The sequence below is a fragment of the Leucoraja erinacea genome, chromosome 20, assembly GCF_028641065.1.
Source record: "Leucoraja erinacea ecotype New England chromosome 20, Leri_hhj_1, whole genome shotgun sequence".
Taxonomy (NCBI): Eukaryota; Metazoa; Chordata; class Chondrichthyes; order Rajiformes; family Rajidae; genus Leucoraja; species Leucoraja erinaceus.
In genome coordinates this window covers 35109675-35135722 of record NC_073396.1, presented here as the reverse complement: position 1 = coordinate 35135722, position 26048 = coordinate 35109675, and the positions used below count along the sequence as shown (strand labels likewise).

General features: G+C 41.7%; 1 protein-coding gene across 1 annotated transcript in view; it reads left to right on the top strand.

Annotated features, from left to right (window-relative positions):
- snx29 (sorting nexin 29) overlaps window positions 1-26048 on the top strand; it is a 695647-nt gene that overhangs the window by 267542 nt on the left and 402057 nt on the right. Inside the window, exon 15 of the mRNA XM_055651849.1 lies at window positions 25420-25526. Coding sequence (XP_055507824.1) covers window positions 25420-25526 — 107 coding nt within the window. The remainder of the gene's footprint in view (window positions 1-25419; window positions 25527-26048) is intronic.

Genomic DNA, 26048 nt, shown 5'->3' with positions numbered 1-26048 from the left:
TAACGCTGGGACTGCCTGGATCACTCAGAACCAGGGATTACAGGTAACAATCTGTTACACATGTCCAGAGCTCAAGGTTTGAGAGATTCTCACCTTTGCCTTTCAACATTTCTTGATTTAGTTTAGCATAGCAACAGGCCTTTCGACCCACCAAGACCATGCCGATCATCACTCGTGCATACGTTCCACATTATCCCAATTTTGCATCAGCTCCCTACACACAAGAAGCAATTTACAGAGGTCAATAACGTACAAACCCATACATCTTTGGGATGTGGGAGGAAACTGAGCACTTGGAAAAAACACATGTGGTCAGAGAAAGAACGTGCAACATCTACAAAATCAGATTCCAATATCAGGGTGTAAACAGGGCCTCTGGCACTGTGAAGCAAAAGCTCAACCAGCTGCTGCACTAGGCCACCCGAATAATTCTTAATTTCCTACTTAATTGATTATTTGTTGTCTTGCTGTATCTAATCTTTAGTACTGCCTATCTTTATCATTCTCATGTTGTGAGTTCTTAAAAACCTCTTGGGCCTGTCCCACTGAGGTGATTTTTCAGCGGACTGCCAGCGACTGTCAAGTTGCCGGCAGTCGCCTGAAAAACCGGCATCTGGAACGGCGACTGTCAGAATTTTTTTTCCCAATGAAATTCACCGGTCAGCACCGGCTACAAACTACGAGAACCTCTGAGAACCTTCGACTTCCTGGCAACCCATTAGGACCTCCTCGCGACCCACCTACGGCTCGAGAATTTTCGCTACTCTCCATGGCGACTTTATTCTAGTTGCCGCTAATTTTTAAACATGTTGAAAAATTCACGGCGACCATAATGAGGCCGCGACTAGTTCCCAGAATGTGGGAACTCCTCATGACCATGAAGGTGACTCCTTGGCAACCACCCGCGAACATGTGGCGACCATGTGCCGACCGCAGAGTCTCCTGCAGTTGCCTAAGTGGGACAGGCCCATAAGAATGAGGCCTGAATATGTTTTACTTTTTTATTTCATGAGATCTTTTTTTTTGTGAGTTTGGTGCTTTAGAATTGTGCTTGTTTAGTTGAGTTTCTTTTATGGTTATACGTGAAACTTTGTCCAGGAGTTTTAACATGTTTCCTAAATCTTGTTGATGTTAAATTCTCCAATTTTCGGTTAAAACAACTCCCGACCCTTTCTCCCCTCCCTCTCCTTTCTTCTCCCACTCCCTTTCTACTACCCCTTCTTCCCTCCCCTGCTTCTTCCTTCCCCCCTTTCTTCCCTCCCCCCTTTTTTTCACACCCACTGTTTTCTTTTACCATTTCCCCCCCCTCACCCCCTTTTATCTCCCCCCCTCTCCCTTTCCCCCCGCATTCTCCCTTCCCCATTCTCTCCCTCTACCCCCCTCCTTCTTCCCCTTCTCTCTGCCTTACTCTCTCCCCCTTTTCTCTCCCCCCCCCTCCTCTCCCCCCTTCTCTCTGCCTTTCTCTCTCTCCTTCTCCCCCCCCTTTCTCTCCCCCCTTTCTCTCCCCCCATTCTCTCCCCCCCCTTTCTCTGTTCCCCTTTCTCTCCCGCCTTTCTCTCCCCCCCCTTCTGTCCCCCTATCTCCCTATTTTCCCTCCCCCCACTTTCCCTTCTCCCACTTTCTCTCCCCCATTTTCTCTTCCCCCAACCCCCTCCTTACTTCCTCCACCCCTTTCTTTCCCCACCCCTCCTTTCACCCTCCCCCCTCTGCGCTCTCTGGCCTCGCACCTAGTTCTCCCCTCACCCTCCTCTTCCACCGACATTCCTGAATTTGCAATTCTCAATCCCTTTGTCTCACAATATTTGCGTTTTGACGTCTGCCCTGTGTCGGAATCTCTCCCCCCCCTCCCCACCTGTATCCACCTATTACATGCCAGGCTTTATCCTGCCCCTCCTCTCTTCCAGCTTTCTTCCACACCCTCCACCCCAATCAGTCTGAAGAAGGGTCCCAACATGAAGTGTCATCTATCAATGTTCCCTTGAGATGCTCCCTGACCCAGCACTTTTTAAACGTTTTTTTCCTGCGTTCCGTTTACTAGTTGAAGCACTAAAGTTTTATTTCACGGGTTTGAAGTTCCTACTAGAAATGAACATTCCTTATTTATGCGGTGTTCCGACGTGGTTCTTTCAAGGGATGCTTTGTGTGGCGTAAATGATTAAAATAGCAAATGCCGGTTTGCTTTACAATATGGAATTATTTTGTTTATTACAACAACAAGCCATAAATGTCTCTTCATTCTTGACGGTACTGAATGGATGAATAAGACTGGAAATACATAACTGTCTGCTCAGCTTCAACCATGGAGAAAAGATTAGTTGGAGGCTCAAGCTAAATGAGGTCTTTATTCTTTGAGAACTTTTCTGTCTACAGTTCCAGATAACTTGTGCAATACCAACATTTTCTGATTTAAATTTCCGACATGGGCTGGTTGTTTTTTTTTGCAAATTATGTTCTGTTTTATGTTAGGGAGTACGCCACTACATTTAAGCGTAGATTCTGCGGAAACAGGCGAGACTCCAGGATGGTGTGCTGCCTCCCTGGTGCCAGGGTCCAGGACGTCTCGGAGCGGCTGTACGCCATCCTCAAGAGGGAGGAGAGCAGCCGGAGGTTGTTGTGCATGTTGGCACAAACGATACAGGAAGGAAGAGGAAGGGGGTTCTGCAACACGAGGTTAGGGAGTTGGGCAAAAGACTGAAAAACAAGACCTCCAGGGTAGTGATCTCAGGATTGCTTCCAGTATCTCGTGCTAGTGAAGGTAAGAACAGGAAGATAGTGAAAATGAATGTGTGGTAGAAGAGTTGGTGCAGGGGACATGGATTTAAATGTCTGGATCATTGGGATCACTTCTGGGGCAGGTGTGACCTGTATAAAAGGGACGGGTTGCACCATAACTGGAGTGGTACTAACATCCTGGTAGGCAGCTTTGCTAATACTACGCGGGAGGGTTTAAACTAGATTGTCAGGGGGGTGGGATCTCGTGCAGGACAGAGGCACGTGAGAGGCTAGAAGTTGGTATGGAGGGTGGTGAGGGAAAGGTTAGTGGGCAGAATAGGCAGGTGAAAGGCAGAGACTGAGGAAGGAGGGTTGGTTTAAACTGCATGTATTTTAATGCAAGGGGCCTGACGGATAAGGCAGATGAGCTTAGGGCATGGATGGGTACAAGCGACTGGGACGCTGTAGCCATGACTAAAACCTGGTTAAGGGACGGGCAGGACTGGCAGCTCAATGTTCCAGGGTACAGGAGCTACAGGAGAGACAGGGGTGACGGTAAAAGAGGAGGGGGGTTGCAATGTTGGTTAAGGAGGATGTCAAGGCAGTGATCAGATGTGACATTACGGACGGTTCGTCTAGTGAGGCTACATGGTTGGAGCTGAGGAACAAGAAAGAGATGGTCACCTTGTTGGGGGTGTACTACAGACCCCCAAATAGTCAACGGGAATTAGAAGAACAAATATGCCAAGAGATTGCAGACAGCTGCAGGTCAAATAAGGTTGTAGTAAGCAGTAGGGGGATTTTATCTTTCCCATTATAGACTGGGAAAATCATAGTGCGAAGGGTTTAGATGGGGGGCAATACCTCAAAAGTGTTCAGGAGAGTTTTCTTAAGCCTTATGTGGAGGCCCCCCACATGTGAAAGGGCAACACTGGATCTAGTATTGATAAATTGGGAAGGGCAAGTTAATGAAGTGTGTGGAGGAGCCTTTTGGGACCAGTGACCACAGTTCGATTAGGTTTAAGACAGTTATGGATAGGGACGGAGAGGGTCCATGTGTTAAACTGGGGTAAGGCCAACTTTGAGAGTATAAGACCAGGTGTCACTCAAGTTGACTGGAGCAGGTTGCTTGAGGGGAAAGGAACATCGGCCAGATGGGTTGTTTTTAAAAGTATGCTTTTAAAAAAGTGTACAGGATATGTATGTCCCCGTTAGAGTGAAGGGCAAAGCAGGCAAACATAAGGAAGCATGGGACAGGTATAGGCAGCTGGGATCAAGTGCATCCCTGGAGGAGTTTCAGGAACTAAGGAGTAAACTGAAAAAGGAGATCAGAAGGGCAAAAAGGGGCTAGGAGATAGCTCTGGTGGGTCAATCCCAAAATATTTTAGAAATACATGAGAGAAAAGGGTAACTAGATAGAGTGGGACCTCTCAGGAATCAAAGCGGTCATCTCTTGTGTGGAGCCACAGGAGATGGGCAAAGTTCTCAATGAGTATTTCTCCTCTGTATTTACCGAGGAGAAAGACAGTTCGACTGTGGAACTTGGGGCAGTCAATGGAAGTGTCTTGAGAGCAGTCAGTGTTACCATTGAAGAAGTACAGAAGGTACTATCGTGTAGGAAGGTAGATAAATCTCCAGGGCCTGATCAGATATATCCGAGGACATTGCGGGAAACTAGAGAGGAAATTGCGGAGTCTTGGTTGAAATTTATGAATCCAGGAAAGGTGTCAGAAGACTGGAGGGATGGCAAATGGTGTGCCCCTATTCAAGAAGGGCCAAGTTAACATCTTACATTTATAACACTCTTAATTGCGCATACCCCATCTTCTGAGATGTATAGGCGAGCATGGGAAGACGAGTTGGGTTCATTAATTTCAAAGGATATCTGGGAGGAAAGCATTACATACATTACTGCTCTCTCAATGTCATGCACTCCCTGATACAATTCAAAATACTGCATAGACTTTACTATTCAAAGACTAAATTGAATAAGATCTTCCCAACCGTCTCCCCTATTTGTGATAAATGCCACCTCCAAGAAGCGACTTTAACCCATTCTTTTGCTTCCTGTACAAAGACACAAAACTTCTGGAGGGGAATATTTGATATCTTCTCTAAAATACTTAAAATTAAACTGGAACCAGATATAAAACTTATCACATTAGGTATGTCAGACGCCTGTTCTAAGCTAACAATATTTCAAAGACGTTTCCTTGATTTTGGCTTAATAACTGCTCAAATGTTGGAAAAAGGCAACAGTTCCCACAGTGGAGATGTAGATTACTAATATGTCCGAGACATTACATTTAGAAAACATTAGGCTTGTTTTGTTGGAAAAAGCAGATCAATTTCTCAAAACATGGTCGCCTTTCACTGAATATCTGCAACAACAGAATGGTTAAACACAAATGCCAGGGATGAGTATGAGGGGGGGGAAGGTATATGCCCATCTTCCTTTTTCTTATTTCTCTTCTTTCCTCTTGTACTTCTTTGGTAGTTTAGGGGTCTTTTCCTTTCTTTTATTTTAGTTATTTATCTTCATTCTCCTTTTTCTTTTTTTTGACTTGGGTTTCAATGTTAAAAATGAAACTTTACACCAATTGTATAACTGTCGTGTCGATTGCCTTTTTCCTGTACAATTGCTTCTAATAAAATGAATTCACAGTAAAAACAGAAGGGCTGCAGGGAAAATGCTGGGAACTCTAGGCTGGTGAGCTTAACATCTATAGTTGGAAAGTTACTGGATAGCATTCTGAGGTTATACAGGCATTTTGATTGGCAAGGGCTGATTAGGGATAGTCAGCATGGTTTTGTACGTGGGAGGTCGTGTCTCACAATTCTGATTGATTTTTTGAAAATGTGACCAAAAAGATCGATGCGGGGAGAGCTGTAGATGTTGTGTACATGCATTTAATTCAGTAAGGCGTTTGGTGTGGGCAGGTTGGGCCGAAGGGCCTGTTTCCACACTGTATCTCTCTATGACTAATATTTTTTCTGTAAATATTTTTTCATACACGGATATCTAATAAATGGATAACATGAGATCTTATTCCTTAAAAATCTTATTATGGCTTGAAGGAACTGCTTAATTCAATATTTCAACTGCTTGATTCAATACTTCTAAAAGAATAGTTAAAATCAGGATAAAAATAATGCTGTCTCTGCACTATGTGCTGAAGGTTTATTGGACCATGCTTGAAAGCATTTATTACATTTAAACAAACAGGCACAGAGTGCAGAAGTAACTCGGGGTCAGGCAACATCTCTGGATGACATGGGTCTGCAAGGTTTGGGTCGGGATCCTTATTTAGTTTGGCCCTGTCTCCTGTAAAGAAGCCATCCCCTCTTCTCAATTTGTCTGTCTCTGCTGCATCTGCATCTTCTATTCTAGGTCCTTTTTCTTTCGTAACCGTGTTTCCCCCTCCCCTTTGTAGAGGGACATCTCACCCCTGTCCCTCTCCTGTTGTGGACTGATCCCTCCTCCATGTCCAGCAGTTCTGCTCTTGCTCCCCCCTCCCCAGACGGAACAACGAGAGAGTTCCCCAGATCCTTACCTTTCACCCCTCCGCACCGAACACATCATTCTCCTGACATTTCCGCTACTTTCAACGTGATCCCATCACTAGTCACATCACCCCTTTCCGCTTTCCCTAAAGGCCTCTCCCTCCATACCTTCTCGGTTTACTCATAAAAACATAGAAACATAGAAAATAGGTGCAGGAGTAGGCCATTCGGCCCTTCGAGCCTGCACCGCCATTCAATATGATCATGGCTGATCATCCAACTCAGTATCCTGTACCTGCCTTCTCTCCATACCCCCTGATACCTTTAGCCACAAGGGCCTCAACTACCTTCTGTGGCAGAGAATTCCAGAGATTCACCACTCTCTGTGTAAAAAAATGTTTTTCTCATCTCGGTCCTAAAAGATTTCCCCCTTATTTTTAAACTTTGACCCCTTGTTCAGGACTTTCCTGACATCGGGAACAATCTTCCTGCATCTAGCCTGTCCAACCCCTTAAGAATTTTGTAAGTATCTATAAGATCCCCCCTCAATCTTCTAAATTCTAGCGAGTACAAGCCGAGTCAATCCAGTCTTTCTTTATATGACATCATCCTGACATCCTGACAGTCTTTCTTCATATGACATCATCCTGACATCCCAGTCATCATCCTGACATCCCAGGAGTCAGTCTTGAAAACCTTCTCTGTACTCCCTCTATGACAAGAATGTCTTTCCTCAGATTAGGAGACCAAAACTGAACGCAATACTCCAGGTGTGGTCTCACCAAGACCCTGTCCAACTGCAGTAGAACCTCCCTGCTCAAATACTCAAATCCTTTTGCTATGAATAAAATACCATACGCTTTCTTCACTGCCTGCTGCACCTGCATGCCTACTTTCAACGTGACTCCACCACTCGCCACATCTTCCCATCTCCCCCCATGTCTGCCTTCCGCAAAGACCGCTCCCTCCGCAACTCCCTTGTCAATTCTTCCCTTCCCTCCCGTACCACCTCCTCCCCGGGCACTTTCCGTTGCAACCACAAGAAATGCAACACCTGTCCCTTTACCTCCCCCCTCGACTCCATTCAAGGATCCAAGCAGTCGTTCCAGGTGCGACAGAGGTTCACCTGTATCTCCTCCAACCTCATCGACTGCATCCGCTGCTCTAGATGTCTGCTGATCTACATCGGTGAGACCAAGCGGAGGTTGGGCGATCGTTTCGCCGAACACCTCCGCCCGGTCCGCAAGAACCTACCTGACCTTCCGGTGGCTCAGCACTTCAACTCCCCCTCCCACTCCAAATCCGACCTCTCTGTCCTGGGTCTCCTCCAAGGCCAGAGCGAGCAACACCGGAAATTGGAGGAACAGCACCTTATATTCCGCTTGGGGAGTCTGCAGCCTGTGGGCTTGAACATTGAACTCTCCCAATTTTGTTAGCCCCTTCTGTCTCCTCCCCTTCCTTAGCCCTTGGGCTGTCTCCTCCCATCCCTCAGCCTTCGGTCTCCTCCTCCTCCTTTTACCTTGCTTCTCCCCGCCACCCCGTATCAGTCTGAAGAAGGGTTTTGGTCCGAAACGTTGCCTATTTCCTTTGCTCCATAGATGTTGCTGCACCCGCTGAGTTTCTCCAGCTTTTTTGTGTGCCTACTTTCAATGACTGATGTACCATGACACCCAGGTCTCGTTGCATCTCCCCTTTTCCTAATCGGCCACCATTCAGATAATAGTCTACTTTCCTGTTTTTGCCACCAAAGTCGATAACCTCACATTTATCCACATTATAGTGCATCTGCCATGCATTTGCCCACTCACCCAGCCTATCCGAGTCACCTTGCAGCATCCTAGCATCCTCCTCACAGCTAACACCGCCCCCCAGCTTTGTGTCATCCGCAAACTTGGAGATGTTGCATTCAATTCCCTCGTCCACATCATTAATATATATTGTAAATAGCTGGGGTCCCAGCAGTGAGCCTTGCGGTACCCCACTAGTCACTGCCCGCCATTGTGAAAAGGACCCGTTTACTCCTACTCTTTGTTTCCTGTCTGCCAGCCGGTTCTCTATCCACATCTAAACCCCCAATACCGTGTGCTTTAAGATTGTATACTAATCTCTTATGCGGGACCTTGTCAAAAGCCTTCTGAAAGTCCAGATATAACACATCCACTGGTTCTCCCTTATCCACTCTACTAGTTACATCCTCAAAAAATTATATAAGATTCGTCAGACATGATTTACCCTTCATAAATCCATGCTGACTTTGTTCAATGATTTCACCACTTTCCAAATGTGCTGTTATCCCATCTTTAATAACTGACTCTAGCAGTTTCCCCACTACCGATATTAGACTAACTGGTCTGTAATTCCCTGTTTTCTCTCTCCCTCCCTTTTTAAAAAGTGGGGTTATATTAGCTACCCTCCAATCCTCAGGAACTACTCCAGAATCTAAAGAGTTTTGAAAAATTATCACTAATCATCCACTATTTCTGGGGCTACTTCCTTAGGTACTCTGGGATACAGCCTATCTGGCCCTGGGGATTTATCGGCCTTTAATCCATTCAATTTACCTAACACCACTTCCCGGCTAACCTGAATTTCGCTCAGTTCCTCCATCTCATTTGACCCCCGGTCCCCTGCTATTTCTGGCAGATTATTTATGTCTTCCTTAGTGAAGTCAGTTTTTATGTTCCCTGCCAGTTTTCTTTCATAATCTATTTTCCCTTACCTAATTAAGCCCTTTGTCCTCTTCTGCTGGACTCTGAATTTCTCCCAGTCCTCTGGTAGGCTGCTTTTTCTGGCTAATGTGTATGCTTCATCTTTTGTTTTAATACTATCCCTGATTTCCCTTGTTATCCATGGATGCACTGCCTTCCCTGATTTATTATTTTGCCAAACTGGGATGATCATTTGTTGTAGTTCATCCATGCAGTCTTTAAATGCCTTCCATTGCATATCCACCATCAACCCTTTAAGAATCAATTGCCAGTCTATCTTGGCCAATTCACGCCTCATACCGTCAAAGTTACCTTTCTTTAAGTTCAGAACCCTTGTTTCTGAATTAACTATGTCACTCTCCATCCTAATGAAGAACTCAACCATATTATGGTCACTCTTGCCCAAGGGGGCACGCACAACAAGACTGCTAACTAACCCTTCCTCATTACTCAATACCCAGTGTAGAATAGCCTGATCTCTCGTTGGTTCCTCTTCATGTTGGTTTAGAAAACTATCCCGCAACCGACTCCCCACTTTCCCCAGGAAACGCAAGAAATTACCCCTGTCTTTGCACCTTCTCTCTCATATCCATCAAGGAACTCCTGCCGGCCTTCCAGGTGAGACAGCGGTTCACATGCACCTCCTCTCACTTCATCTATTGCATTCGGTGCTCCCGATGTGGGGAAAATAATTAAAAGGAGTCTGACGAACGGTTCTGACCCAAAACGTTGTCTATCCATGTCTTCCAGAGATGCTGCCTGACATGCTAATTTTGTAAACCTGCATCTGCAGTCCTGTATACCTACTTATTGTATTAAGTTATGTTATAACTTCACAAAAACTTTCTATGGACAGTGAGCATTCCATTGAGATAAACTGAAATATGTGAAATATGTATAACACCCATGGTTTACATTTAAAATAGCAATGCTCTGCATAATGTGATATGATGCGCTACATTCTTTGAAATGATCTGCTTTGATGACTGATGGGCCTTCTGTGATAGTACAGCTCCATCATGCAGACCTGGGCACTGAACCTGCATGTATTTTAAGTGTATTTTGCCTTGTAATATGGGGGATGAAGAAAAGCCAAAAAAACAGTCAAAATAAAATAAATGAGAAAGAGAAAAGACCATAAATCTTCAATACCAAATCAGATTTTATACTGCAGAAATACAGTATTCTGAAAAGTTAAACATTTCTTGTTCACTATAATATCTCAAATCTAATGGAAGAGTTAAGCTGTTTCTCCTATCACAATGAAATAGGAACTCACTATGTGTCCGTACTTGATTGTTCATTTTGTGGCCTTCAATTTCAATAATTTCTGACATGTTTTGTTAACCTTTTAAGGCATTATCACATTGTACCCTCGACACAATTGCATCATAGTCATGAAATTCAAGTATTTAATTTCTGCAGCATTTTGCAGTGTTTCGTGATGTGGTACAGCAAATTTTAATACCACTGCTTCTTTTCAGAGTTTTAGATCCCGTGTTTTTATGCATCCAATTTGTGGTGTCTTTTCTGAATAAGCAAATTACTTCCAAACTAAACTCGAGTCTGCAGGCAATAACTTCTTGATTACTCAATAGGGACCTAATGTACCATCTGTTCTACTTTTGATATTCCATGATGATTTCTCAACAGGACTGTTTGCCTGTTTGATATAATATTTTATTTGCAGATCACATTTCTCTGCTTTAATAGGCTAGCCTATACCTTTAGTTTATTTTAGTTTAGTTTAGTTTAGTTTACAGATACAACGCAGAAACAGGCCCTTCGACCCACTGAGTGAATCTGCGCTGACCAATGATCCCTACACACTAACACTATCCTACACACGCTGGAGACAATTTACAAAGCCAATTAACCTACGTCTTTGGAGTGTGGGAGGAAACCGGAGCACCTGGGGAAAACCTAAATTCCGTACAGACAGCACCCATAGTCGGGATTGAACCTGGGTCTCCAACTAGAGAGTGGTCCTGACCTACTATCTACCTCATTGGAGACCCACGGACTATCTTTAATTAGACTCTACTGAACTATATGTTGCACTAAATGATATTCTCTTTATCCTATATCATGAGCACTATAGATGGCGTGATAGTAACCACATATAGTCTTTCCGCTGACTGGAGAGCATGCAACCTAAACATTTTTCCACTGTACAAGACTAAACTAAACTAGAATCTCTGTTCTTGCACCCACAGATCTCTTGTTCTATAACATTTCCCAGGGCCCTGTCATTCACTGTGCCTGCTTTGGGTTAACTTGCCAAAATGCATCACTTCTCACGTCTGAATTAAATCCCAGTTCTCCTCGCCTGCGTTGGCCTATTACCTGTGTTCCAGAAGGAACTGCAGATGCTGGTTTAAACCGAAGATAGACACAAAATGTTGGAGTAACTCAGCGGGACAGGCAGCAGTCTGAAGAAGGGTTTCGACCTGAAACGTCACCTATTCCTTTTCTCCAGAGATGTTGCCTATCCCGCTGAGTTACTCCAGCATTTTGTGTTTATCTTCGGCCTATTACCTGCCAGGCTTTGTCCTGCCCCTCCTGTCTTGTACCTTTCTTTTCTCCACATACAATCAGTCTGAAAAAAGGTCCTGACCTGACCTGCTGAGCTACTCCTGCACCATCTTCCATTTGCTGTCCCTTGATTCACTTACCCATTTGATCTAGATCCTGTTGTATCCTTGGACAATCTTCATTCTTGCCCACTACCACCAATTTTGGTGCCTTTCACCAACTTACCACCTTCATTCTCTTATAATTCGTTAATATATGTGACAAACAACAGAGGACTGAATGCCCATTCCTGTGACATACCAGTGGTCACAAGTCTCCAATCTCAACCACAGCCCTGCACTCAGCCATTTTTGTTGTTATCGTGTAGTAAATTGAAGTAAACAAATTGCCAGCTGAAGATTAGTTATTATGTGTGACGACTTAATTTTTCATCAATTATCAATTAATAGTTAAGAATGTTGGAGATGAACGGGATTAACTTGGATAAACTCCATAAATGAGGACGGTGATACTGTATGTGATTAACTCATGTCTGTTCTTTGCAATGCAAGATGCACATTACATTTGTGAGGCTTGCTGTTTCAGTTGATTGCTATTTGTAGGCAGCACTAAGTGTGCTGTTCATTAGATGCTTCTGACAACAGGGTGCCTGATACCCTAAATGACTTGGATTGCTTAAAGACCGTTTGCATCTCTGGAAAGAGAGATGTACTTGGGGCGTGAGAAGTGGTAAGAGACCTTTGAAAAGTGGATCTGCTGTGAGGCTCTGTGAAGAGGCTGAATAAGCAAGGGTGTAAGCATCAAGGTTTTCTGACAATACATTGGAGACCCCAGCAATAATTGGAGCAAATGAGAAGTGTCTTGTATTCACTGGTGATCTGGGTTTAGCAATTATATCTTTTACGGGTATATATTTTTCCAGAATCTGTTGCGTCCTGATGAGTTAAGGCCTTCCCCCCCCCCCCCCCCCCCCCCCCCCCCCCCCTCCCCCCCCCCCTCCCCCCCCCCCCCCCCCCCCCCCCACCCTTTCCTCCCCCTCCCCATCAGTCTGAAGAAGGGTCTTGAGCCAAAACGTCACCTATTCCTTCACTCCATAGATGCTGTCTACCTTCGAATTTCCCAGCATCTGCAGTTCTTTCTTAAACATAACGCTGGTTACAAATCATTAAACTTGTTATTTCCAATTCCAAGACATACAGAGGAGCCATTGGGTCAGATCCATTTACTTCATATATTATTGCATAATCTTGTAAAAAAAACTGCGCACTACATCAAATAATTTGGCTTCTCTCTCTTGTCATTTTGGTCTTCTTCCAGCAATATATTGCCTGAGTGTAACTTCTGTTTTTATGAAGGGTTTTGTTGAAGCTGACAGCAGCACCAAATGTGAGCAAACAATGTGATGTCAAATTATCATTCATAGACTCTAGTTAGTTGGTTCTAACTTGTCATGGAGGTTTGCGCTGAATCTGATGGCCCAGATGGTAAAATTTGATCCATACAGTAAAACTGTTTTATTAAAAAAAAGCAAACTCTATGCAACGAACATTCAAAAGCATAATTGCAATCCAAGTACATGTGCTGTGTATTGCAGTTTGTAAATGTTAAAAAGTAGTTTTGTTGCATGTTGTCAACCAAATCTGTATAAGCTTGTAATGCGGTCTCAATGATTATCTGCTCTGAGCTGGAAGGTAAATCTTTACAATATATTCCAGGTGAATCAATATAAAATCTTACAAATATAATCAAAAATTTAGTTATTATTTGCGCAGAAAGCTCCTCTCTTCCATTTTAGCCCCTTAAATGAAAATTAGATAATGTTCTAAATTACATATTATTCTTCATGAGGAGCAAAGCTCCTACTGTTCCAGAAGATGTACCTAATTGAGCATGGAGTGTTTCCACCAAAAATAAAAGATGATGAATAAATATCTTATCAACTGAATTAATAATGGGATATAACTAATATCACCATGGAGATTAAATTCCGCTTTAACTTTTTAGCATTTACTTAATTATCAGACCAATTGCCTTGAAAATTCAATCTAAATTTTCCTGATATTCCATGGATGGGAAAGATTTTGAGAGATATGGGCCAAATGTAGCTGAATGGCTCTAGCTTAGATATGGCATCGGGATCGACGTGGCTGAATTGGGTGAAAGGGTCTATTTCTTTGCTGTTCGATTCTATCTGAACTAAGATACCTATTTATTTATTTATGTAGGTAGTTTTCCATTATATCTGTTGTGAGTTCAGCCTGATCCAAAGTGGGTCAAGATTTAAAGAGCAGCCAAGTACAGAACCCTCTCTAAAAGCTTATTTAAACCAAGACTACAATTCATATTAAGCATTACAAATAATACAGAACATGCTCCTCCGATAGTCGTATAATAATCTTCACCAAGAGACACTGGTTGTAATTTACAACATTTGTGAAGATGTGCCTCCTTCCCATTAGTTAGTTATTCATTGAACACAGCAGAAGAGTTTGGGCTGATAGATTTGGGTTATGTGACAGCCTTCAACTGCTGTCAAACAATCTCTTTAGAATTCAATGATCTTTGAAGATTTATAAAAATGGAAAGTTGAGATTTTGCTTTTACATTTTCATTCTATATCTCCTGTCTCATGTACTCCTGAAGCTATCTTTTTTTATTTTACTGCAGTTTACTGTCTCTGAATCATTTAATATTGATTTAACTATTTCAATTTATACCTGGTTTAGACCTTGGTCACTTATACCCTGAAATTTGATTATATGTACTTTAATGGAATCCAAGGGCGGCACGATGGGCTGAAGGGCCTGTTTCCACATTGCATTTCTAACCTAAACTAAACTAAATTTGCAATAGTGAAATGCAGCATGCAAGTATTATTATTTGACATCTTTTGCATAAATGTGGATAAACTTCTACCTCTGTGTGTCTCTGTGAGGGTTTGTCAGCATGACTTATTGTTGCTTCGTCTATTTATAAATGTGATGTGCATTGAGCTGTAAAAGATTCCAAATACTTTAAGTTGCTGATCAAAAGCCCACATGTCCGCAGGCTGCTGTAAATGTGATGAATGCAAAATCTAGTTCTTTTGCTACTGACTGTGAAATCTGAAATGACATATTTATACGTGAATTCGACTGGCCATTTAAATGAGTCTGCATGACTCCCAACTTTGTAACAAAGTGTGTTGCAACTACTGTGATGTGGTAATTTAAAAAAAATCTGTATTTTGTCGAGTGATAGATACACTAATATAAAATGAAGAAAATGAACGGATAAAAACATATTCATTGTCATACTCATTGAACAAAAATATAATTCAACTGAAATAAACAAATCTGTAATGGCTGCAAATGCTTTATATGATAGAAGAGAATAGTTAATTTAGTGAAGGTATCAACTATGTAAGTGGCATTATATTAAATAGTTTATTCTGCATTATTGACTTGTTGTGTCTATTTAACTCCTACAGGCCCCAATACTTGCATTTTGGCAGAAGATAGACACGAAAAGCTGGAGTAACTCAGCGGGTCAGGCAGAATCTCTGCATAAAAGGACTCGAGACTAACTCTCAGTCTGAAGAAGGATCACAACCCAAAACGTCACCTATTCATGTTCTGCAGAGACGCTGTCTGACCCGCTGAGCTTACTCCAGCTTTTTGTGTCTATCTTTGGTTTAAACCAGCATCTGATGTCCCTTCCTACACATTTGAATTTTGGCAAACAGCATTGTGTTAGGTTTCACTCAAATGTTAAATTGACAACTTACTATGAATATATATTTGTAATAAAGCTGAATGCAAATGCAAAAAGTAGTTATTGGATGAGTTACATAAGGAAAGTGCTGGAGGGCACAATAGCGTTGTAGTTATAGGGCAATTATCCAGAAGTTTGAGACTTGAGCAGAACGGTAATGTTGAACTTGAAACTACAATCGTTGTGAAAATCTATCTGGTCTATTCAAGCCCTTCAAGGGTTGGAAATGTGCTTTCTTATCCTGCTCAACGTTATTTCACTCTGGATTCACCAATGCGATTGACTTGAAACTGCCCTTTGTACCAGCCCATGTCTGTTCAGTGAGCAGTTAGGGATTTATAATAAATTGCAGGCATGCCAACGCATTTCACACCCTGTGCATGGAAACGTGCGCTTGAGCCCGCTGCGTCCATGCAGACCTTTTTGTCCACCTGCACTAATCCTGGAGAAGGGTATACAGAAAGGGATGTGAAGAATAAGTAGAAGTTCGAAGGAAAAGATGATTATTTTAAAGTTCAGCCTTGTTAGCCCCAGGAGCCAAGGTACGTCAGTAAAGCAGGGAATTTGGGCGAGCAGGATATGGTACATTTACTACTTACGCAGCTGAGTTTTGGCTGAGCTGAAGTTTACGAAGGATGCCAGGATATCATTGGAATAGACATCCCAGAAGTAACAAAGACATGAGAGAGTTTCAGACACATCAACAATGTTCTTTTTCCTGGATGAATTTCATAAATAAATATATTCTTAATAGTTATAAGTTAATTTTTGTTGTTGCAAGCTAAAAACACAAAGGCTATATGTTACATTGTTTAATACATTGCATCATCGCATAGATGTTAAACAAAGTGATTGCTTGTTAATTTCAATGGCTAGCTACAGTGACACGGACATACTGTGTTCTTAAGCGATAATGGTGCCTGATTACTGCAGGGAGGTTACATGGAAATAGTCTCTTTTTGTCTGGACTTTTGTTTCCCAAGACAGCTAGTTCTCCATCTGTCAATTTCCAAACTAACTTTTAAGTGGTTCTCTAGTTCCTGATAGAAATCAGTTATTCTATCAGGCCCACAGTTATCAGTCAAGTTATATTCAATAGACCTTATAGCTTTCTAATGGTTATTTTGGATGGCTGTCTTGTTGGTGCTGCAATGTACACCTGAATATTTTCTTCGTCAACAATGATCAATCATTACCCTGGGGGAAACCAAACTGCTGGAGCAGCTCAGTGGGTCGAGTAGCATCTGAGGAGGCAAAGGGGTAGATGATGTTTCAGGTCATGACCCTGCATCAGGATCCTTCAATCTCTTGTGTCTACATTAATCTTCAAATATTATGATGTGGACATTGTGGATGTCAGAGCTTAAACGTGGAAGCTATTGTAAAAAACAATTAACCAATTTAATTGCTTTCCTATCTGATAAACATTGTTTACAACAGAAGGTACAAATGTGCGATTTTGAATGTGATATGAAAAATTCAGTGCAGAATTTGTGATTTAGATTCATTGAGCTATACTGTATGTCAATGCTAACCAAAAGTTGACTCTGTGATTCTTGTTTGGCTTTTGTTTGTCTGCATTGTCACGGTAATATATTACTATTTTTTAATGTTTAGACATTTTGTTCACCTCCAGGCTAAATAATTTGTGACTTTTTGTTAATTAAATGCAACTCTTCAGTAAGTGAATAAATACCAACACCCTTTGTGATTAATTTGATTTTAATTGCTCATCCGAAAATGTTATAAAACTTGCTGTCTTGGATAAAATGCCTGTCATTCAAATTATACTTGCAGAACAGGTTGGCATAGATAATGAATGTTGCTTATAATCCCTGAAACAAATCTGTCAAGGAAAGGTATTTTCAGTCTTAACAAGTGTTGAAATAATTTAGCAATTTAAAAATCCTGAATATATTAATTCTCTGCAACATAGAGCCACGTTTCAGTGCCTCTTGCAGAAACATGGGTCCAAAATAGGAAGCAGTGCCAGATCAATTCCTGGTTAAAAGATCCATATGGAGAGGAATAAAACAAGGAGGGGAGGAATGAGTTCTGGTTACGAGCTGCTAAGAGACGTCCCGAGCTCTGACGTACCTGCTACGGACATTCTACGTGCTTACCACGAGTTTGATTTTTTTTTTAAACTCGGGAGAGCTCTTGAATTACCTCGTACAGTGGGACAGGTTCTTTAAACTGAGATAAGGAAAAGGGTCTTCAGATGATTGGAAATTTATTATAGCCCCCTTTCCCCCCAAATGTCAGAGGGAGGTATAAGTGTAAATCAGAAGAGGTTTTGCTGAGATAAAAATATATAATAAGGCAGCTAGAGCAAGAAATTTCAATATTCAATCTTGTGAATAAAAAGTAAGGAAGATACAGAATTATTGAAATGCATTCAAGAGAACATTTATAATCTGTATGCTGTAAGCTGAAGTAGGGTTTTTTTTGTTGTGAACAGTTTTAGAGAATTAATTGGATAAGGTGGGCAGCAGCAATGGTGAGTGTTTTGGGGCTGTAATGATCATTTAAAAAATTATACCACTGTGCCAAATCTAGCTCAACCCAACTCGCAGAACCTCAGGGTCCACCCTTCTTCACATGCCTAGTTTGATGCAGAGGAGAGATTACATGGACAGCAAAACCTCGGTCAACGTTTTTTCATGCAGCCATTTGCAATGGCCCCACCACTAGAAGGCACCAATGGTTAAAATGCAGGAACGGAGGCTCTTTATCTGCATGCACATAACACTCTAATAACATTTAAATTGATGCCACCAATTATATAGATGGGTACAATCTAATCATCATTAGTGAGGAACGGCAGCAACGTGTTCAAGATTGCAAATTGAATATATCAGGAGACTCAACATTTGGGGAAATAGACCAAATGGAAAAGGAGGGAAGAAGTGGTTAAGCTAAAAAATATTTCTCCCTTGATTTCACTAATGTTTAATTAAACAAAGGACATGCATTTTTATGGGTTTATGAGGTGGTTTACCAGAGTGATGTTTGGACTAAGGTATAAGCTACAGGGAGAAAGTGGACATTTCTCTGGAATGCTGGGGATTGAGGGAGACTAGTCTGAAGAGAATACAATTAAGAGTGGCAGAGATAGGGTAGATAGTCAGAACCTTTTCCGTGGGGGATATAAAATATCAAATGCTATGGGGCAGAGCTTTAAGGTGAGAAGTGGCAAAGTTTAAAGGAGATGTTTGGGGATAGTATTTTACATGAAGGGTGGTCATAAGAGTGATAGGAGTAGAATTAGGCCATCAGGTTTATGCCACCATTCAATCATGGCTGATCTATCTTTCCCTCCTAACCCCATGTCCTGCCTTCGTCCCATAACCCCTGACACCTATACCAATCAAGAATCTATCTATCTCTGCCTTAAAAATATCCACATTTTTCTCCTGCCTTCACATCCTTCTGTGGCAAAGAATTACACAGATTCACCACCCTCTGACTAAATAAATTTCACCTCATCTCCTTCCTTTAATTTTGAGGCCATGACCTCTCGTCTTTGCCTCTCCCAATCGTGGAAACATCCTCCCCACATCTACCCTATCCAAGTATTTCACAATTCTGCATGTTTCAATGAAGGTGGTGAGTGCCTGGAACCCACTGCTGGAAGTGGTGATGGAGGCAAATACAATTGAGGCATTTAAGAGGCTTTGGGATAAGCACATGGATATGCAGGGAATTAAAGGGTATGGATCAAGTGCAGCCAGATAAGAGTTGGTCTTGGTAATAAGTTCGGCACAGAGATTGTGGGCCTAAGGGTCTGTTCCTGTGCTGCATTCTGTATTCTATAAGATTGGTCAGAGGGAGGATTATGTTTCTGGTAATAGCCCCAATAATAAAGGATGAATCGAAGCAGGAGAACAAAAGGATCTTGGTTCCGAAAATCAAGATGAAGAATCACTTTAGATGGGACTGCAAAATGGAGGCAACACTTTGAGAGGTTTGCCCTCAGCCAATAAAATTTGAAGAAGGGTCTCAACCCAAAATGTTACCTGTTCTTTATCTCCAGAGATGCTGTCTGACCCTTTGAGTTACTCCAGCTTTTTGTGTCCATCTCCAGTTATGTAGAGGAGCGTACGGTTCAGGAAATGAGTGGAAAATTTGAGAAATTATTTTGTCTGAAAGGGAAGAGTTTATAATACAGCCAAAAAGAACAATGAGAATTATTTGAAAATCTCAGATTTCAGCAAGATGAGAGGGAATGTAGAATAAAAGTTGTAGAACAAACAGAAAAGCAACTACCAAGAACGTCTGTTGATATGTAAAAAGAATAAGGTTAGCATAAGGTAATGTTCATGCCTAACAGATTGAGGCTGCTGTAACTATATTTGGAAGAAGGAAGTAAATGAGCTCAATCTTTTACATTTGTCTTTGCAGAAGTTATTACAGGGAACCTAAGGAAATAGTAAAGATCAAAAAACTGGAGTGATTGGGGAACTAATTGAAAGCTGATAAATCCTTTGGGTCAGGTGACCTGCATTCCATGGACACTATGGTGATGGATATAGCTTTCATCTCTTAAGGTCATAAGGGATAGTAGTAGAATTAGGCCATTCGGCCAATCCTGTCTATTCCGCCATTCAATCATGGCTGATCTATCTCTCCCTCCTAACCTCATTCCTCTGCCTTGGGGCGATCAGCCATGATCACAATGAATGGCGGTGCTGGCTTGAAGGGTTGAATGACCTCCTCCTGCACCTATTTTCTACGTTTCTCCCCATTACCTCTGACACCTGTACTAATCAAGGATCTATCTATCTCTGCCTTAAACATATCCACTGACTTGGCCTCCACAACCTTCGGTGGCAACGAATTCCACAGATTCACCAACCTCTGACCAAATACATTTCTCCTCATATCCTTCCAAAAAGAACATAATTTAATTCTGAGGCTATGACCACTATTCCTAGACTCTCCCACCAGTGGAAACATCCTCACCACACCAATCCCCCAAAGTTTAATTTGTGCAGAACGTTTATAATCTTCCGAAGTTCCATAGTTACAGAAGGTGGTAAATGTTACCCAAATCTAGGAAAGGAGGTAGAGAGAAATGGGGAACAAGTAATGAGTTACCTTGGCAGCAGTTATTGGAAAATGTTAGAATTTATTGTTAAGGGAGTGTTAAGTGGGCACCTTGATAATAATCATAATAAAAGTTAACATGAATGAATGTGAAATTATGTTTGACTGGTATGTCAGAATTTAAAAAAAAAAATTACCATAAAATAGGTAAAGGTGAAATAGTTAAACTGGTGTATTTGTACTTTTATGGAACCTTTGATAAGATGCAGCATAAAAGGATTGAAGATTGTGTCACAGATAGAAAACTGAGAGTAGGAGTGAATGTGGCTTTTTGTGGTTAGAGGGCAGTGAGTCATGGGCTGTCATAAGGATTTACAAGGCCCCTGCTATTCATAATCTCTGATTCAATTCATTGATTTGAATGAGAGGATAATGTGCATCAGAACCAATTTGCTAATTATACAAAGCTAGGTAAGGGCGTGGGTAGTGAGAATGTTGCTGAGAAACATCAGTCAAGATTGGGTTTCGATGATGTGGCAGATGAAATGTAATTTGAACAAATATGAAGCCATCCACCTAGGTAGAAAAAGTAGAAAAGCAGGGTGATTTTTGAATGGCGAGGGATTAAAAAATGCTGCTGTTTCAAAAGACTTGAGTGAGCTTGTACATATATCTCTGCACGTTAATACACAGCGAGCAATCATAATGTTAGCAATGTTGGCTTTTATTGCAAGATAATTTAAACACAAAAGTAAAGATGTCATTATGGCCCTTCTCACACCACATCTGTAATAGTGTTGCTGACCAGGAGGGATATGTGAAAGAGGGAATGCAATAAAAATAAACATGAGTGCAGTGCAGAGATAAGTTTATTTGGCCTTCCATCACAGCGATGTGATGGATGTTTATGTAAATTATGTTGTGTCTTGGGTCTGTGTGTTTGTAATGTATGGCTGCAGAAACGGCATTTCGTTTGGACCTCAAGGGGTCCAAATGACAATTAAATGTATCTTGTATCTTGTATGACATAGAATGCTGGCGTACTCGGTGTAGGAAATGGGAGGTGATTTTGGGAGGATTGGGTGGGGGGGAGCAGGCTGGTAGGGAGGAGAGGCAGGGCAAAGCAAGGCAGGTAATAGGTGAATAAAGGCGAGGGTGTTTTTTGATAAGCAGCTGGTTGGAACAAACCCCTCCCTTTGCTCCTTCCCCCCCCCCCCCTCTTTTCTTCCATTCATCCCCTTTCCATGTCCCACTTGGACTTGCCTCCCTCCCTCTCCACTCATATTCCTTCCTCTGGCTTCACACATTTGTAACTCTATTCCTTTTGTCTCACACCATCTCTCTTTTATTCTCCGGCCTTTGTTCCAACCGTCTACCTTAACACCCCCCCCCCCCCCCCCCCCCACCTGTGTTTTTACTATTTCCTGCCACTTCTCTCTCCCAGCTTTCACCGACAATCAATCTGAAGAAGGGTTCCGACCCGAGACATCACCATTCCATGTTCTCCAGAGATGCAGCCTTAAGGGGCTGCCCCACTGTGGCGACGTAACTGGCGAGTTTAGAAGAGTTTAGGGGAGTTTGAAAAAATGCCATGTTGAAGACCTCCTTCAACAGTGTAGAAGACTAGCTTTGTCTAACTTCGGGAAAATTGGACACCGAATAGTGAAGAGTGAAGACGACCTCCTTCAATCTCCTTCGACCTCCCTTCGACTATGACGAAGACTATCTACGACTACCTTCGACTACCCTCGATAACCTACGACTAACATGCCGACCTACTACGACCTACCGTGACTAAACCTACGAGTAAACCAAGTATCGATTTTTTCCATGGCGAACTTTTTTTACAAATGGGCATTTTCAACATGTTGAAAAATACGCCGCGACCAAGCTGAGGCCACGAGTACGCGGGGACTACTCTTGAGCATGAAGGAGAGTTAGAAAGACCTAGGACCTCGTGTCGACCATGCTGCGAGTATGAGTCAAGGGCAAACTCGCCAGAACTCGCGGATTAGGTCGCCGCAGTGGGACAGCCCCTTTACCATCACTTTGTGACCATTTTTGTAAATAAGCTTCTTCAGTTCCCCATTTCTACATTTCCACCAAGATTACTGCGATGCTGATGTTTACTGAGATGAGGAGAGATGAGGCAAACTTGTATTTTGTTCTCTAGAATTTAAAACAGACGATATTGAAATGCACATAATTCTTGGAGGGTTTACTAGGTGGTAAATGTAGGATTGATATTTTCTCTGGATGGTGTACAGAGTAAGGTTTCAGATCTTAAAATAAGTGTCAACTATTCCGGACTGATGTGAGAAACAAATTCTGATGGGTGGTCGATTATTGGAGCTCTGACCTAAGGGGGAAGTCAAATGTAGCTGGTGAATATGTTGAAGAGCAAATTTGATAACATCTTCAGAGATATGCAGGTCTCTGATGACATCCCACGCAGCTTCCTTGGCCATTTCCAGGCTGTGTCTGCACCGCCACCGCCGACCCTTACGTGCGCTCTGGCTACCCGCGGGCCGCGACCAATAACTGCCGATCCTTGCATCTGCCCCGACTGAGACCATTAATCCAGCACTTTGTGTAATAACCAGCAACTGCAGTTGCTTGTTCCTACTGCTTATACAATAATAATACCGTACATTATAGGTCACAGTGGGTAATAACGAACTCCTCCACCCCTCCCCATATGGTATGTTATAATGAAGGTTTACTGTAAAATTGGGTCCATTCTACACTGGATTGAATTCCTACATAAATTATACATGTTTATAGTATAATTACAGCTGCTGATTTACACAAATAGTGTTCGAGCAGTTCTTCAGGTGATCCTCTGAGACTACATTAAATGTTATTTTTATCAAAGTTTTCTCATCTGATTAACAGCTGATGTCATTGTGGCACTTATTTAATGTTCAGTGATATTTTGAGAAAAAATTGCATCCTTCACTTGAATACATAAACAATTAATTTAAATTTGAATTGTTTATTAATTAGGAGTGCCAAACTTGAGAGTTTAAATCTTTATGTTATTAAATCTTTATTATTACTTACACATCATTTGAATGAGGCAAAATGTGAAATATTACTATAAACGGACTATCACTGGTCTTATAATTCATCATGCCCAATTGTTAATTTGAATCAGGATCAATTAGCTATTTGGTGCTCCTTGAAGCTCCAAATATCTTTGCATGGTGCAGTTATACTAGGATGGGCTTGTAGGTTTGCCCACATATTTAAACATAGCAGCAAAACTGACCGATTGTAATTACCAATGACTCAAGGATTCGGATCAATGAATGGCGGATGCACAAGGTGAAGAGCACAAACAATTATTTATTCAAGCAAACACATGAAAAACACAAAACAAAGATCAACTAACAATAAAGAAACGATGCCAAATAACTTACACTCCCTGCGTATTCGAGTATCCTGTCTGCACTCTCTCTCTCTCTCTCTCTCTCTCTTGCTCTCTCTCTCTCTCTCTCTCTCTCTCTCTCTCTCTCTCTTCTCTCTCTCTCTCTTTCTTTCTCTCTCTCTCTCTCTTTCTCTCTCTCTCTCTCTCTCTCTTCTCTCTCTCTCTCTCTCTCTTTCTCTCTCTCTTCTCTCTCTCTCTTTCTCGCTCTCTCTCTCTCTCTCTCTCTCTCTCTCGCTTTCTTTCTCTCTCACTGAACAACAGGTAATTATGTGTCAAGCTAGCTATCCTCCTTGGTACTACAATGGTGGGAGTTATGTGTCCTATCAGACATCGAGATAGTCGCAGATGTCTCTGGGAAAGCAGTGACCTCGCAGATTTCCTCATGATCTCCTGGTCCCTTTCAATTAGCCCAAGCATTCACCGAAAGTATCTACTTGTTTTTCTAAGCATGGTTGGAAATGTGGTGGTGCTCATTTAATTGACAACTCCATTTTAGTTCACAGTCTGTTTAACCCTTACGTTACACTGATGGAGAAACATGACCATTGTGGCAAAAACCTGCCAGCAAGTAACCTTGAAAGCAAAACACTTGATAGGAATAATTACCTCAAAAAGTAGTTGATATAGAAAGTGGTTGGAATTGAAATGTTAGTAAAGTGGAAGCATCTGTTAACCTGGATGTAAATGGTGTAAATCAACATTGATGTTTGTACATTTCTTCATATTTTTACGTCAAATGGTTCCACAGGGTTCTGTTATTGACCATCAAAATTAATTCATCCTATTTATTTTGCAAATACTTTGATATTTCCATCTTTGAAGTGTAACCTAGTTTACTTTAAGACGACCAATTCATTGGTGGTTGGCCATTGAGGGCTGTGACCCACCAAGCCTGACCTGCACTTGTAACATCCCCCGAGATTTGGGAATGAAAGTAAACCTATCTGCTAGTTGCTGACGGAGAAAGTGAAGGTGGCAGGTCAGCAGTGGGTTTGACCAGTCAGGGCCACAATGGAATAACTAACTGTAGAGCTGGCCTCAACTGTTGTATGTAATAATACTTAGTCTGCACAAACCTGTGCATACATCAGTAGTCTTTCTGGGCAAATGGAAAGGAATGCTCATTGCAGAACTAGCCATTGATGTGCAAGCAATTGCTGGTTAAACAGGGAATCTGGAGCAGATTGAGTGCTTTGAAATGCTCAGTTGAACAGGTGACCAGATTACACATTTAGTGGAGAGGTGCAGAGCAGAGATTATCAACTAATATGTGGTTTAAAAAGTTGGTCTGTAATTTTTGCCGAAGCACCAAAGAATCATCATTGTGTCTGAAGCAGACTTATTTTCAAAAGGCTTAGGCCCCACCTACACTTTTAATTATCACATTAACTATCATATTACAGGAAAGAAGCTGAGCAGAAGGTTTAAAAAAAAAAAGTAGTTATCATAAAGGGTGTATAGGAAGGAACTGCAGATGCTGGTTTAAACCGAAGATGGACGCAAAATGCTGGAGTAACTCAGCGGGACAGGCAACATCTCTGGAGAGAAGGAGTGGGTGACGTTTTGGGTTGAGACCCTTCTTCAGATAATAGTTAAAGGTGTAATAATCTCCTTAGATGATGCTTGAATGTATAATAATTTGTCACTAAAAGCTATACATTGCTTTTTCACACAATAAAACATTAAGCTGTGTAACTTTAAGTTTATCTTTCATCTCATCTCATTTAGTTTTTCCAAACTTGAGGAGTGGTGATACAGATCTTGTGATCCCAGAACCTAAACCTGTGGTGGATAATGATGAACTGGCAAGCACCTATGAGCGGAAGCTGATTGAGGTAACACAGTCTCGGGCTTTCTTGGTTTATTTAGGTATTTATCTCTTTGAGTAAGCTTCTCTTGATGAATGTAATCGTCTTGCTGCAAACTATTCAACATTGGACCTGCACTTTGCAAGAGTGGAAAGGTGATATGTTGTCTGAAAGTCGTTGAGAGCAACCTTGTGTTGACATTTACACTTACTTTCCAATCTTAGTTGGGTGAACACAGCACACAGTTATGCATATAATATCGGGAACTAAAAGCTGTCAATGAATCCAATTAAGTCTTAGTTTTGTGTAATTAATCATGTCAGCAAAGTGTTCTATTTTGCCTTTCAAAGGATTTCTAGTTTACAATGTAGGTGACCTTTAGATTGCAGAAATGCATCATCAACTTTATACCAGTGCACTAATTTCTTCTTTCTAGGGGAAAGGATATTTCTTACTCTCCCACCATAAACAGTGGTAAAGCACCTATATTTTTGGTCTTCTGCATTGATACTCATGAATCAATTAAAACAACAGTGCCAGTGCATAGCA